This window comes from Schistocerca piceifrons, chromosome 3 (genome assembly GCF_021461385.2).
Source record: "Schistocerca piceifrons isolate TAMUIC-IGC-003096 chromosome 3, iqSchPice1.1, whole genome shotgun sequence".
NCBI classification, from domain to species: Eukaryota; Metazoa; Arthropoda; class Insecta; order Orthoptera; family Acrididae; genus Schistocerca; species Schistocerca piceifrons.
In genome coordinates this window covers 333140602-333157839 of record NC_060140.1, presented here as the reverse complement: position 1 = coordinate 333157839, position 17238 = coordinate 333140602, and the positions used below count along the sequence as shown (strand labels likewise).

Genomic DNA, 17238 nt, shown 5'->3' with positions numbered 1-17238 from the left:
TTAAGGATGTGACATTGGGCTCCATTGCACCAACCTAGAGCAGAATTTTCTTCCTGCTCATTACAGCCACCAGAAATACAGTTTGAAATCAGATGAGCTACCATTCATTTTTTTCAAGTCATCCATTATCCACTCTGTAGAAAAATCTGGCTTTTTGAATCAATTCAGGAGCAGAGTGCTCATCTCTAGTCACGTGCACTATAGGACCCAATGGTGCTGCTGCCACTGCTGGTGATGACATGTTGAAGGTCGCTGCCCACCTGAACAAACTGGAGGCTGTTGAACAAAGAAGAAAAACAATAAGAATCCCCAGACAAAGACATGGAACTAAACAAAGGCATGGAACTAAACCACAGGTACTTATTTTTATGCTTAGTCTGTGGAGTGGAGGCCAATGAAGATCTTGGTTGCTGTTTTTGCTTCATATTATTCCATTGACTGATCGTGATTGAGGCTGGTGATCAGTCGTGCTTTCTTTATATACCCAAAGTCATGATCTTGCACTGGATGCTTTATTCCTATTAGCCCCCACCAATTTCAGGTGGGTGAGAGGAGAATACTGCATTTATATTGCTTCCTGAGGGACATGACATGGAAAAAACCTTAATTCAAATGCTCTGTGTAGCAGTAATATGAACTATATCAGTTGAGGACTCTATACCAAGATGAACACATCTGGTTCATTTTGTCTGGGATTGTGGAATAGGACGATGTTGTCCCTTGTGCTGCAAATTGACTGGGCATTTCAAAAAACACAAACAGTTCTAGCACAGGCAGTTATCTCTATGAGTTGCAAAATGCATATTCAGCCCATCCTGCTGCATCTCCATTATTTGCTGAAATGTATTCACCCCAAACTCGTCCATTATTATCTCCTTCCATTCCTCATGTAGGAGGCTATGGATTCGGTCCTCAGTTGTATTGTTTACTGTTAATACACTTATTAAATTCCTCTGTGTCCAACACCAATATTTCCTCAACTGAACACATCATGTCAGTACCTTCTTAGGAGGTGACTACATGCTGAGACACTGCAGTAGCATAGTTCTGAAATGAGCTAAACTATCCAGCAAAATACTTACTATACCACAACATATCTCTTTTTTTATTTGTCATCATAACACATTCACTTCATAGTGAGATCCTTCCTGTCCAACAGCTCAACATGGACTGAGCAATTTAGGAGTGGGAGCCATTTTGAATGCTGCTGTTGCCTGGCTGTGGCGTGTGTAACTAGAGCCTCAGTAGTGATCTGATGTACACAACATGTAGATGCATGCCCAGTGCCTGGCAGATGCCATCCAACCCCCGCAGCATGCAGGTGCACATGATCGGTACTTCATGACCTGCCTGGCTGACATACACAAGGGTGTCCCAAAATGGCAGTTAGTATGCTATACTTCATTCCATTCCTCTGTGCTTATAGCTGTTATGTCATGGGAAGGAGGGGCATGAGGGTACAGACATGAGCCCCATCCAAGTGGGAGACCCCTGTCCCCCATAAGAATAATCAAATTGAATTTAGCAATGTATTACCGACATTGATTTGAACTTCACATTATGAGATCATTCCTCTCCAGCTCAGACTTGGTTCTTTTCTCGGCAATTCACAAGTGAGGGACGGAAGGGGATGTAGGAGAAGGAAGAGGGGCTTGGGGGGGTGGGGGGGAGGGCTGGGGGATTTCACAGGAGGGGGAAAAGTGTCTCAGAACCAAACTGGGGAGGGACTGACTAGAAAAAATACCCCTTTTCCCAGAGGTTTGGGGCCCAGGAGGAGGTGGGGGAGTGGTGGGAGGAGGTCACCACTTAGCAGAACAATATATTATGGAAGTAAATCAATCATCTGTCACAGTTTAATTAATTTGGATATTAATTTGATGTCAAAAGTGTGCCTGAACTCCCTATACACTACCACTGTAGCTCAGTGCCCGATTCTGATGTCTTGCGACGTTTCTTGCAGTGTTCGGGCGACTTTTGCTTCCAGCAATGTGTGTCAGTGTCTGAGGAAGGGAGAGACTCACGTCATTCTGGTACAAAAGCCATGAATGATATAATGTGCTCATCAATCTCCATAACTCTCGCGGGTATCCTTGTGAACTTCGAGCATAGATCTGTCCAGGTGGAAACCACATTTGTCGGTGGCACTACTGGCGGAAAGGTGCTGTGATAAGTCCAGTTGCGTCAGTTCTGGGAGAGTGTTATGAACGTCATCTTGTTAGGGAAAGGCCATTGTGTCTATTGTTGTTTGTGTCAACATGCCATAGTTATGTGATGCTGCATTGCAGGCATTTACTAAAGACAAGGCCTTCTCTGCCACAATCGGAACATGTTCAAGGTTGTCTCTCATAAATCATAACTGCTCGATATCTGCTAACAAAAATGTATGATGGGACATGGCGTCTGAGCTCTATTCGGACCTCTCTCACATCACTGAGCACCTAGTACATTGTAAATTATACTCATGTCTCGGCTACGTGACTGTGGCCTTTTACATATAGGCTTAACACCGTGGTGACTTTGTCTTCCTGTACCTTGAAAGGCAGGTCAAAAACACAGATCGTTCGAAGGCCAAGTCCAATGTTGCCCACGTCCACTGGCCTGATGTTGGCATTGGAGTGTCGAAATTTGAATGTATCTCGTTGCAGGTAGCAGCGGAAGTCACCTTAACGTACAGGGTGGCGCACGAAATGTGTTACCATTTTGTTTTTGAATATAAACTTTATTGTCAATACAAATGAAAGAAACATATACTACAATGAAGAGCCGTCCATGCACATTTGTTCTAACTCAGTACATGCTCAATATGCCCACCATTTCGTTTCCTAAGTTCCTTCAAACGACCACTGAAGTTAGTAATTACCCTACAGCACATGTCTTCCGCAATTTCACTGCAAGCTTGAAGAATAAGTCTTCTGAGCTCCATTAAATCACGTGGACGTTTCGGGAACATTTTTTCCTTTAGGTATCCCCAAAGAAAAAAGTCACATGGATTGAGGTCTGGACTATTGGGGACCCAATTTGGTCCATCATTGAAGCGACCTGGAAACCTGAGTGAAATGATCCGCATGTCGAAATGCTCGTGCAAAAATTCCAACACAGTGTTTGCAGTATGTGGCCTTGCTCCATCTTGCAAGAACCACTGCGTATTGAAGGGCAAGGCAGTAGAAAGAAGCTGTGGAATGAAGCTATTGCTAAGCATGATCAAATAACGCTCGCTGTTCACAGTTTCTTCAAAGAAAAAGGGTCCAATAAGTCCATGAATGGAAATTGCTGCCCACGCTGTAATCCTTGGAGCATAATGTTGTCGTTCATGAAGCACTTGTGAGTTTTCAGTGTCCCAAAAGCGTACATTTTGTTTGTTAACCACACTGTGTAAGTGAAAATGCTCCTCGTCTGAAAACCAAACGTTGTTTAGAGTTTCTTCCCTATCCTCCGCCCACTGAGCAAACAGCAGTATCAGCTGCTTGTGTTCTTCAGTGAGCTTCTGTGCACAGGTCATCTTATATGGGTGCATATGGAGGTCACTTTTAAGAATGCGTTGAACAGAGCGTCTGGATATTCCCAGTTGCACTGCTGCCTTTCTACACGATTTCCCGGGACTTCTCTGTACAAGGAACTCGTACCGCTTCAGTATTCTCCGGCGAACAAACAGGCTTAGGCCGAGGTCACTTCGCTTCCAATACTGTTCCTTCCTGTACAAATTTATCATACAACCTGTGGATGTTCTTCTTGCAAGTGAAAAAGACGCAGGATTACATTCGCATTGTTGCTGCTCTGTCATGTGTAAGTGACATACTTTGTTAAATATCACGATGGGCACCAAAAATGAGTCTTAAACTCAACCTTAAGAAACCAAACGTCATCCTCATATCAAACCGAATGTTGATCAGGGAATGTAATGAAACAATTCGTCCTATGTTCCTTTTATCCTATCAAAAAGATTTCCAGATAATCTTGAATGATAATTCAAACTTTGAACAACAAACTATCGCAGCGTATTGGAACTCCATCTTACGTACATACATTCTAAAAGCTTAAAAAAATATTTTCACTCAAAATAAATCAGTCCTTAGTGCTGCCTGAATCTTTGCCATTACATATTACGTATTTCAACACGGCACAAACAATGAAAGCTTAATAAGCGACGTGATTTTCACACACCGTGCCTCCCTAGATTTCGTAGTCACTGATGTTATCAGTAGAAACCGGCCTTGCCGCAGTGGTAACACCGGTTCCCATCAGATCTTCGAAGTAAAGCGCTGACGGGCTTGGCTGGACTGGAATGGGTGACCGACCGTGTCTGCCGAACGCTGCTGGCAAGGAGGGGTCCACTCAGCATTTGTGAGGTCAGCTGAGAAGCTGGCCCCTCCATATCCAAGGAGCGACCCCTCCATATCCACATGCAGGAGCTCCTGTCAGTTACAGATGTCACGGAGGTTGGTCAGAACCGTAGGACTTTCCGAGACTTATTCAGACGGAATTTAGTAGCAGTAGTAGTAGTGGTGTTGTATCTCAGTAAGGAACTCGGAACATTTACTTCAGGAGAGGAGAATGTAGAAGAGCTGTAGCTCAGGTTTAGCAGAACAGTTGACCATACACTTCATAAATATGTACCTAGTAGAACAGTTCGTGATGGAAAGGACCTCCTATGGAACACAGTTGCGGCGGCGCGGTTCTTTCCGTCCCTTTTGCGACGAACTTGCACCTACCTGTGAACATTGTCTCAGCAGATGATCAGTAGGGAAGCCGAGCGAAACCTACTGTACTTCGACGTGAACCAGGCTGCAATTGGCCGTGCGGTTCTAGGAGCTACAGTCTGGAGCCGAGCGACCGCTACGGTCGCAGGTTCGAATCCTGCCTCGGGCATGGATATGTGTGCTGTCCTTAGGTTAGTTAGGTTTAATTAGTTCTAAGTTCTAGGTTACTGATGACCTCAGAAGTTAAGCCGCATAGTGCTCCGAGCCAGGCTGCAATTAAAGTCACTAATCTACGTTTCGGAAGAAAGTTTTCACACGAAATGAAAGGTTGGAAATTTTATCCTCAAGTAATATGTTCTGAAACTTGGGCGAACAAGTATCACTGCCAAGCCCGTGATAGTCTTAATCAAGTCATTCACAATCCCTTTCACTCACGTTAGCAAGTTTATGGTGTTGCATTTCCCGAAAACGTAATAGCTACAAAAATACGTATTGTTTTTAATTGAGAATGCTCGCCAAATATTTTTAGCCACCGACCTGCTCAATACGCCAAGCGGAATATATGTCTTTTCTCGTCACAAAATTCACTTAAGAATTCCGAAATTTCTACACACCCATCGGAATAATTATACCGTCACTTTACCACACTTTTGATATATGAAACACTGCTAGATCCAGCAACTTATCATTTCCATCGGAACTACTACTACACACGTCCCAACCTCAGAAGTTAAGCCGCATAGTGCTCCGAGCCAGGCTGCAATTAAAGTCACTAATCTACGTTTCGGAAGAAAGTTTTCACACGAAATGAAAGGTTGGAAATTTTGTCCTCAAGTAATATGTTCTGAAACTTGGGCGAACAAGTATCACTGCCAAGCCCGTGATAGTCTTAATCAAGTCATTCACAATCCCTTTCACTCACGTTAGCAAGTTTATGGTGTTTCATTTCCCGAAAACGTAATAGCTACAAAAATACGTATTGTTTTTAATTGAGAATGCTCGCCAAATATTTTTAGCCACCGACCTGCTCAATACGCCAAGCGGAATATATGTCTTTTCTCGTCACAAAATTCACTTAAGAATTCCGAAATTTCTACACACCCATCGGAATAATTATACCGTCACTTTACCACACTTTTGATATATGAAACACTGCTAGATCCAGCAACTTATCATTTCCATCGGAACTACTACTACACACACCCCAACTGTTTCATGGCTAGGCTCCGACTCTTCTCTAGAATACTCTGTCTTCTCTACCAGCAGAGAAAGGCGGGCGAAGAATATTGCTTTACCATTGGTCAGTTTACTCAACAGCCAATAGCAAAACAACATTCTCAAGCGTCAGTCCGCGCTTTTCATCACTAACCAATCGCAAAATAGTAAACCTAACGACTGCACTTTTTACCGACGTAATATCTAATATGCTGAAGTTTTGTTTATGCATAAAGTTACTTACTATTGTTATTTATATCTGAATTAACTTTCCCTTTACCATAAACTTACTTTACAAATCTATTCTACAAAAATCCCCTTTGTCCACATCCATACTTCTTCGAAATGTTCCCACACTAAATCCCACTACATAACTCGTTAAACAATTATCTTCATATTAACCTTAAACCACACTCACACATAATTCATACTGCTAAAACACATTTATAACATTTTACATACTCAAAAAGACATACTAACACTTTATGAAAATACTAGAACAGTTTATGAAGAACATTCTAGTACTTCAGTGCACTCTAGTGGGCACAATCGAAACTAAATCAGTCCCCTATCCAAAATAGTCCTCTATCGGCTGATACATAAACTACGTGAGCGTCCAGTCTCGTGTCACCATGTCACTATCCAGCTCCGAGACACATCTCCCACTTAACCGCCTCCAAGGCAGGATCGGTATATGGCGCTACGCCTCACAGTCATTATAGAGAAACTTCTAAAGAAACAGACGCTGCTGTGTGGTAGGTGTAAAACAAAGCGCAGGACCAGAGACAGGGAGATTCTGAATGAAACGCATTTGGCTGTCAATAGCGCAATATGTGAAGCTTTCAACGATCATTTTAGCAGATTATTATCGAAAGATCTTTCACATAAACCAAATAAATTCTGGTCATTTGTAAAGGCTGTTAACAGTACAAAAGTTCGTGTCCTGACACTCATGCACGAGGCAGGGGCTGAAACTGAAGGTAGCGAAGCAAAATCGGAACTTTTAAATTGCGTTTTCAAATATTCTTTTACAAATGAAAGTCGTCGCGTATTGTCCGAGTTTAATTCTTGCACCACTGTACAGACGAGTGATATAGGTATTAGTGTCACTGGCGTTGAGAAACATCTGAAATCGCTAAAACTGAGCAAAACTCCAAGGCCAGATTCTATAACAAATTTGCAGCTGAGTTAGCTCCTCTTTTGGTCATATTATACTGAACGATTCTAGAACAAAAAACTGTGCGTAGTTGTTCGAAGAGAGCACAAGTCACACCCATCTACAAGAAGAGCAGCAAAAGTGATCACAAAATTACTATCTAGTATCCTTGACATCCATTTGTTTCAGAATCTTAGAACATATCGTTAACTCAAATATAATGAGGTGTCTCGAACGGAATAGTCTCCACCACACAACCAGCATGAATTCCGAAAACATCGATTGCGTGAAACCCGACAAGCACTTTCCGCGTATGACAATCTGGAAGCCTTGGATCCAGGCAGTCAGGAACCAGTATATCAAGCGAAATTTCTGACAGGATTGAGGATTTATTGGTGGGGCCTCAGGGAAGTGTATTGGGACCAATGACCACACAGACAGTATTAATTGTAACTTAAGACTTCTCATTGGTGATCTAGTTAGCTACGAGGTGCATCCAGAAAGTAAAGCCTAGTTTACACGACGAAATTGGGTTGCGCCACTCGTTGCGTGGAATGAGTTGCACGCAAGTGGTTTCATATATGACTGTAGACATGGCGACACCAGTATACACTTCAGTTTCGTCGTGTGGGTCCCTGAGTCGTGTCTGAAATGAAAGTTTTGGCAGCTGCACGTTGCACGAGTTGTGACGGAGTTAAAGCTTGTTGCGTGGAATCACTGCATAAGAAAAAAATAAGAGACTTATTTCGATTCGTGACTGGATGAAGAAAAGACGTCAGCTCGGTTGCTCAGCATCCTTGCTGAAATAATTTATAACGGAAGATCCAAGAATTTCTTTTAATTATCTTAGAATGTCACCAGAACTGTTCACGGTTCTTATAAATAGAGTTAATTATGCGATAAGGAATAAAGGTAATGTAATGCATGAAGCACTGTCGCCAGAACTGAAATGACATATTATATTACGTGCATTACAATCGAGAACACTCGCCATGCTATAAGTTTTAGTTGGTGATGACACTATTCCATTAACACCAATAATTATTAACAGTAACAGTAATAATTATTAACGTTAGGAACAACAATTATTCGAAGCAGGACGCATTAAGAAGAGAATGGTTTGCAAACTACTCTCTTGAAGATAGATCTGAACAGTGGCAATATCTCAAAATTCTAACATATGTGAATGGGAAGCACTTCAGTGACGTTTTAATTAGATGAATACTGAATAAAGAATGCAGCTTCTTGAATTTGTATAGCCTTCCCTCCCGTCAACAATATCCCTATATGGTTCGCTAAATCGAACGATGGGGTTTCAATCTTGTAGATGAGAGCATTGCCACAGCTAGAATTACGCTTGCTTGTATTTTTCTTAATTCAGTTGTATATGCGCTCCCAACTCAATAAATTTTGCCCTGCAGCTCATATATTGTCAAACCACCTAAGTTATGATCGCACATGATGGTCTCAGCGGCAGCAATATGTTGCTTATTTTTGTAATCACTATCACTGAAATCCCACAAACACCCATGCAAAGCATAGACATCCAAAACGTGAACATTATTCTCCGTCCCGCATTCATATTTCAGTTTGCCTACACTCTACGAACACACATAACCTCAAAACTCATGCCACTAGTGTCGTCAAAGTTGGAACAAGCCGAAAGTGTTTAGTTTCACCAACGAGATGTGCAAACGCGCGGCACGCATGCGCAGTGGCCGGTAGCGCAGTTGCCTGCTACCTAGTGCCTTCGTGTAGACTCAAAGACATTGTAAAAAATAACTAGACTCACTGATGGCGCTGCAGTCGCGGGATAATTTGAACCTTCGCCTGGACGCCATTATAGTGGTTGTAGTCTGATGTGTTGTGTAGTACTGTTGTTTGTGAAGACCCTGATTCAACATTGTATATTTGTTGGGGTGTACATACAGTATTTGTTACTTGTAATTCTACTGTCTGTACGTTCCAATCAAAAGAAGTACAATGGTGAAGAGTTGTGCAGCGATTAATTGTACAAATAAATTGGAGAAAGGAACGAATATTACATTTCACAGATATGTCAATATTATAAGTTGTTTCGTTTGTCAGTGCACTTGCTTAATAAATGTTTTTGTAACACAGTATTAGCATAATGTCTGTGCATCTATTTGCAGGTTTTCTTTCTCAAAACCACAGCTGTTACAAAAATGGTTACACACTGTCAGGAGGCAAGATTTCCGACCGACAGAATACCATTTTATATGTTCTGACCATTTTGAAGAAAGTTGGCTGATCAGTAGTGTTTTAATGGTCTAGATTAGGTTGAAACTTGATACTTTGGTCGTGAGTTTCCAAAGCACTATGCCATATATAACGCACTTCTCGTCATAAAATCTAAAGCAAGGTATAGTCAGAAAATATCTATTAATATAGTGGGGAAATCTTCGAGTATTTTGACGCATTTTGCGTAGATCTATGGTAAATGAACTACGAAGTATGTTAGTGGTCCAGTACATAACTTTTAGCTACGGCAGATTCCATGTAGTACGTAAGATAAATTCATAAACAGTGACTAGTTGCTGTTTGTTCATAAATTATAAAGTATATTGTAGTGACGTATTTAAATGAGGCATTATGTTTGTGACCTAAGTCAAGGGAAGGCATTTTATAACCAAAAGCGATGTATAAACATTCGAACTCCGCGCGTCAGTTTACCACGCTAATGGCCGCCGCCCAGCTGTTCAATTTGTCCGCTCTTTACAGTCGACCACTCGTACTGTTGTGGGGGCCTGTGTAGACTAGGCATGCCAATCAGAACAAGGAGCGTGGAATGCTTACTGCAGGTGTTGTGCTGATCCATGACGATCCTCACCGCCATCCGGCTTGGCGCACAGCAGCTGTTCTGCAGAAGTTCAGCTGGGATCTGTTTGATCATCCAACATACAGTTCTGATCTTGCTCCAAGTGATTTCCATTTTTTACTTGCACCTCAAGAAATTCCTGTCATCCAGCCAGTGTTGTGACAGTGCCAAAGAGCTGATGACGACTGTCACACACTGGTTTCATTCTCAGGCAGCAGACTTCTGCGACACAGGAATACAAAGCTTGATCACACTATGTGACAGGTGTCTCAATTCTGTTGGTGACTATGCCGAAAAATAGCTCAAACACTGCTGTACCTATTATCAATAAAGCTTTTCATGTAACTGTGTTGTTTTTGTTTTAAAAAAATAAGAAAACTTACTTTCTGGATGCACCTCGTGTAATGAAGTACTGTTAGAAAAAAAAAAAAAAAAACTGGACAGATATTCAGTCACACCGTCATAGGATTTCCGAAGAGTTACAACTTGCTTAAAATGTTAAAAAAACGTAAAATCATGTATTTTCAGAAACAGAAAAACGTAGTGTCCAGCGACTACAGCATCAGCGAGCATTTGGAATCAGCTAACTCGTAGAAATACTTGGGTGTAACACTTTGTAAGGATACGAAATCACATAGGCTCAGTCGTTGGTAAAGCAAGTGGCCAAAATACTAAGGAAATGTAGTCTTAGAAGACTGCTTACAGATCTCTCGTGCGACCCATCCTAGACTATTGCTCAAGTGTCTGGGACTAATAGTGGATGTTGAATGAATACAGAGATGGGCACTCGAGTGGTAACTGCTTTGTTTGACCCGGAAATGCTGAGGAAACTGAACTGACAGGTGCCTGATGACAAACGCAAACTAACTCTTAGGGATAGTTAGGACAATATTAGATTGATTCAGATCCGGATCTAGCGGAGGGGGGGGGGGGGGGGAGGGCAATTTCAGGGAGTACCAAATTCATATTCTTGAAGAACAAAACCACGTTTCACAAAGTGCTTAGCATCCAGCACACTTTGGTCTATCGATTATTCATACGATTTTGAAATGCATCCCTGTTGGTTTTTGAACATATTCTAAGTTGATTTCTCAACGAATCGTAAGTTGATTTTTGAATGCACTCATAGTGTACGTGATGTCTCTGCCAGGCAAATCCCCGTCGCATCAACAAACAAAAAACTTTCCTGCAGACAAAAAGGAACGGGGCTATACGAGATGAGATGAATAAACCCAAACGGGTGAACACCAGTCGCTGTTCATGTGGATGATTAGATGTGCAAATGGTCAGCGTTGTTGGTAAGTATTAGCGAAATCCATAGATTCACACTACCAGAGTGGAAATAAACGACTAACCGGAATAACAGGTAAGAAAGATTACATGTTGTCTTCCTGGTGTATCCAAGATAAAGAAATTTTTGACAGAAAATTTTTGTCAGACCGCTACACTACCAAGGATCAGTTGTACAGTCCTGGTTAGCAGCCACTTAAGTTCTATTCTCGGAACAGTGCAGAAAACATGTTGTACGAACACGTAATAAAGCCTAACCGGAGAATAAAAGCGAGATAACTAAACCGGTGATTCAGGCAGGGTTAATGAAGTTAACCAGAGAATAAGTTTTAACAATGCCATGAATAGTTACAGAATTAGTGATGACAAGACTGTTTGTCAGAATGAGGAAGGAGAAGAAACGCTTGAGAAACTGGAGTGTATGAGTGAAACATGAAATTATTTCCTAACACAAAACTTTTTCCTTGTAGTAGGTCTAAATAGGCATCTGACATTGGAACTTAATGAATTATATTATGTCGTGTTATGTGTGTAAATGAGGTAGATAAAAATGACCATTCGTGGCAAAATAGTCTCGCTTATTTGGCGTGTGTTACAATTGCTGCACTATTAGAAAGGCCTACTTCGTTTTATCTAGTAGACAATGACAAAATAGAAGCAATCAAATTGAGAAACCACACTAATCATGGGTACTATTATCGTTAACAGCTTTTTCAGTATTAGACAACGACATTTTTATTTTTCATGTAGCAAAACATTAGACGAACTTTGACGAGGTGTGATGAGGTGTAAATGCCGTGTAAAGATGCAGCAAGATGACAGAGAAAAAATTCTGGGACTAACGATTGAAGAAATGTGTACTGTCTTGCTTTTTCTTGTCTTTACTTATTTTATGTTTCCTATGCTTAACCTTACGACACACAAAAGAGAAGGTTATTAGTTAATAGGCAACAAAGAGCGCAAATTTTCTGAAAAGTTCTTATTCTCCCGGTTACAAATAATCTCACACAGTATTAATTGTGATTTTTTCTGAAGTGGGGGGGGGGGAGGGTAGGATGTCATATAGGCCGACCAGGAGCAGGAGAGGCACCAGAGGACATTTTAATTCCCACTGTCATGAATGTATGTTTGATGACCTCCATTATAAAATATTCCACATAGCGAAATACAGAGCCGTGCGATAGAAGAATGATGTGTGAAGAGGAGTGGCATTGCACTTTGGCACACTTACGACCAAATAAGAAGTCTTACATTTCTTCGAACATATATGTTTTATGTATCAAACTCTTCAGAAAGATGTGCGATACAAAATGAATATATTGTTGAAAAATCTATTTTTTTTTAATTTATGATGTCCTATCTCAAACGCTCGAGCAGTGGGCGGCGAGGAGGGAGGGTGCCACTATCAATTTTTGCACCGCTTCGGGAATTTTATAGATCCGGGGCTGGATTGATTACCACGTTCACACAAGCATTTAAAGTTTAAATAGTCATTGCTCCTGCAGTCCATAAGTGTATGGAGTGAGAAGAAGCCCTAATAACTATTATAATGAGAAATACCCTCTGCCATAAACTTCATGGTGGTTTGCAGTGAACTGTGTAAATTTACTAGCAATTTCGAACTCCAAAGTGAAACGTTAATATTGAGTAATGTCGGCGGCCGTCCATGTGCAGAGACATTTGCGCAGACGTCGGATGTGGACCGGCATAGACCTTTTCAGAACATCGTCTGTGAATCTGCAAATTGATTTTTTTGTTCAGCCTATTTCTCGACGTGTGTGAATTATAAGCTTGATAATTTCCAAGAAATCTTCGGTATCGAAGTCGTACCCTCAATGCGAGCGATATTTATCGAACATCCGAATGTGAGGCACACTGAGTAAGTGAATCATTGCTTTTCTTTTAAGTTAATTCATGGGAGAAGGTAGGTGGTTCATTTATAATAGAGTCGCACGTTCGATATATTAATCAATATGGGTCTACCTACGTTCTCCCATGATGTAATTGAAAAATAAGGACATTGATCCACATACCTCACCCATGATGTAATTAAAAACCGTGACTGTTAACAACTTTATACCATATTTTTCTCTGTCAATGCGCAAAACAATATCCAAACTTACTGCTCGACAGTTGGGCGCACGATATATGTCACCCGCAGTGAGGGTGCGATTTCGATACCCAAGGCTTCTTGGAAACTGCCATAAGCTCTGTATATACCTGAACGCTTTTATACAATACTGTCAGACAAGCTTTTCTTTTTTGCCTGCACCATTATAGAAGGTATATGAAAGATTGTAATAGTCTCATCACTTTGCAGCATTGCCAGTTGCAGAGCGTGCCACATGCGGCCCAACTATCGCCAATGTATGTAGTTTGTCTACAAATGATATCTCTGCTTTGTTTGTAAATATTGGAGGATGAAGAAAGTACATGTCAAGCGCGGGAAGCATGGAGATGTGGGGAAAGGTAAACATAATCGCAAGGTTAAATCGAGAGAACTTGCCAATATAGACGATTCAAGTGATGTCATCGTCTCGAAACTGAAATTAGAAGATACTTCTTCTGACAAAGGTATTATATGCGTGTTGCGAACTTTAAGTTATGCTATCACAAATTACTTTAGTTCCCGTCACACCGTGTAAGTTTAAACATATGAGTAATCATTAGCGTTGCAGTAAACTCTTTTGAAGTGCAGGATCTATAAAAAGAAGTGAACCTAGAAAACTATTAAAATAACGGAGATAGATGTAGGGTAGTACCATACTTGTTTTCCACAGACACGAGTGCATCTTCGGTAGAAGTGCCTAAAATGTAACTTACGTTATCACAATAATGTTTTAGGTAGTAACACCTCAGAAGATGAATGTTCCGAAACTTACTTGTCTGAAGCACCCTTTCCAGTTGGTATGTGGGATATGGAACATTGTGATCCCAGAAAATGCAGTGGAAGAAAACTGTCTCGCCATGGATTGATCCAGACTCTACGCCTGGGACAGAGATTTAATGGCATTGTCCTCACTCCTGTAGCAGAAAAGGTGCACACTTACACCTACACATTAATTTTCGTATTTTTGTTTGAATCATATGGCCGGCCGGTGTGGCCGAGCGGTTCTAGGCGCTTCAGTCTGGAACCGCGCGACCGCTACGGTAGCAGGTTCGAATCCTACCTCGGGCAGGGATGTGTGTGTTGTCCTTAGGTTAGTTAAGTTTAAGTAGTTCTGAGTTCTAGGGGACTGATAACCTCAGATGTTAAGTCCCATTGTGCTCAGAGCCATTTTAATTATATGTGATTGTTTGACATTACAGTCTGTTGCTCCTGATGATCGACATATTGTTGCTGAAAACGGTGTGGCTGTCGTTGACTGTTCCTGGGCAAGACTGGAAGAGACCCCTTTTTCTCGGATGAGAACTGCCAATCCTAGGCTCCTGCCCTTTTTAGTTGCAGCAAACCCAATTAACTATGGCAGACCATGGCAGCTCTCCTGTGTGGAAGCCCTGGCAGCAACATTTTTTATCACAGGTGAGAAATGTACAAAAACAAAAAGGTAAGAGAGAGAAATAGCAAGAAAAAGACCAGAAATATTAATGGGAAAAGACTTTGCATGATAATTCGTATTTTCTGTGTGTTAGAGATGTATGAAGGAAGGAACTGTTAGGTCTGAAAGCTAGGATTGCATATCAGTAGGTTTATCTGATTTGTTCAATTGTCAGTGGGTAGTACTAGAATTTTGCATGCTGAAGGTAACTAATGCTAATTGTCTCTCGTAATTCTGTTATTCTCTAGAGTGTATTCTCTATTTGATGTGTATGACATGTTTAAACTAATGATCTATGTTTAACAGTCAGTATACAGTGATTAGCAACTTCTATGCACTGAGAATGTTGTCACTGCCTTATTGCCATTTCTTGATTTCATAGATAACATTGTTGTGCATTGACCCATTGCAGTTATTAATATCTGTAATAATACAGCAACATACAGTAGGAAATGATGATCTCTATTCATGCTCATGTTATACTAAATTTGTAGTGATAGTTACTTTTTGTAGTATGTTATCAGCATTTAAAATTTAGAAAATTAAGGTTTTAATTTGTTTATTCATAGCCTGCTAATTGTATCAAATTGCAGGGAAGCACATTGTCTCCTGTCATATTCTGGCAAAATGCCAGTGTTGCACACTTCTTATGGTAATTCAAGTGACTCATATGATCACATAGTATTGGACCAAATATTTTAACACTGCGTATGTCAGCAACTTGATCATGCTAAGTACAGGTCATGATGATATATCCTGCGTGTGCCGTTTTTGAAACTATAAAATTTGCTGCATTTTTGTCTGCGTTGGTCAAGTGTTTGATCGGAGTGAAACATGGGACAACATCCAGATTGATGCAGTGTTGAATGAAAGCCAGATTGCAGAGGAGTTTCGACTTCATTAGTTGTAGTTTTTCAGTTTTACTTAGTACCAGTGCACTTGACACAAATATGGCTGATGTAATTTGAGTGAAGTTGTGGACAGGATGCTGTTGCAATAAAATGTACTTTCTAGAATTATACATACATCCAGTAGACTGGCATGGACAGTTTTCCAAAAAGATTTGACATTCGCACAACATGATTAGGCTACCTTCTTATTGTCATGATGTAGACTATCCAGTCATTACAGTTCCTCAGAACTATCATTCCTTCTTGAGTAGTCACCAGTAGTTCACGTTATGCTTCTGGAGGTTTTGTTCCTTTACCCTGACACCATTGATATTCTATTTATCCTCTGGAGATAAATAAAAATACCTTTGTTGGAATTGAAATCACCCTTTAACAAGAGCAAGTGAAATTAATTTTAGTGAAAGTGCTTTGTTATGGCTCATATCTGTATTTCAATGGAAGCAAATTGTCAAAATGGAAAGAAGCCCTCTCTCTGTGTCAATGTTTTTCAAGCCAAGTTGTGTAACTGTTCATGTAGGTACAGTCACTGTATGTTATTTGCCTTGACTGACATTTTAACATTTGTTCTGATATTTTAGGAATTTCTCATCTCTTTTTTTTTGCATCTATTTCAGGTTATAAGGATGTAGCATTATTATACCTGAGTAAATTTAAGTGGGGTAAGCATTTCCTTGAATTAAACAGTGAATTGCTAGAAGCATATGCATCTTGCAAGTCCAGTGCAGAGGTAGTTGCAGTACAAAATAAACATCTTCAAGAAGTCGAGGAAGAAAGACAGCAAAGACAAAGTAATTATAAAATTCTCTGTGCTTTTCTCTCTCTCCCTCTCTCGAGGTCCGAATATGTGACTGTCATGTGTTAATCTCAAAATTCTTTCAGGGATTTCTGATTATCCACCATCCACCAGCAGTGAAGATAGTGATGTGGAAAGCAAATGAACTGAGTTGTGATGGTATTGACACACATGCTTGTGGGTTTACAAAGTTTGTTGTAATAAATAAATGTGCATATGTTAAATAATTTTCAATTAAAATATTTTATTTTATTATCTTTTCCTAAATTGCTTTGGTGATTCACATAAAATAAGTAGGTTACAATAACAGTTTTCATTTTACTAAGGGTCAGTTGTATAAAGCATTTAACCATGGGTTAAGACTGAAAATGACCTTAGATCAAGCTTAACCTGGAAATCTATATCACATAAACATTAATCATAGATCATATTGCTGTGATGTTGGAACATATTTGACTGACAAAAATTTTCGATTCAAAGGCAGGTTCAGCTCTAATCATCAGTTTGTAATGTAATGGCACTATGGCTCATCACTTTTGTTTTTGGCAGGTAGCAGTTGCAATAATAAAAAAGTTGTTATTAACACAAAAAATGGCAAGTAAATATATGACTACGCTATTCCCACACAGCTAGTGCTCGAAATACTTTTTTTGGGATCTGGAAGGTTAGGTTAAGGAAATTACCAGCTACCATGTCTTTATGATCAATTTCATAACAGCTCTTGGGAGGTGACACAATTCATGTGATTGGTTCAGAAGCATTTTATAGACACTTTACAGTGGAGTAAGAAAGAAAATT

The 17238-nt window shown here is 40.3% G+C and overlaps 1 protein-coding gene across 1 annotated transcript; it reads left to right on the top strand.

The window, feature by feature from the left end:
• Positions 1 to 13591: 13591 nt before the first annotated feature.
• LOC124789423 (18S rRNA aminocarboxypropyltransferase) lies at positions 13592 to 16667 on the top strand. Its single transcript, XM_047256768.1, has 5 exons — positions 13592 to 13771; positions 14042 to 14235; positions 14507 to 14720; positions 16262 to 16435; positions 16527 to 16667. Exons 1-5 carry the CDS (start codon positions 13618 to 13620, stop codon positions 16583 to 16585), a joined length of 795 nt encoding a protein of 264 aa, XP_047112724.1. The 5' UTR covers positions 13592 to 13617; the 3' UTR covers positions 16586 to 16667.
• Positions 16668 to 17238: the final 571 nt, after the last annotated feature.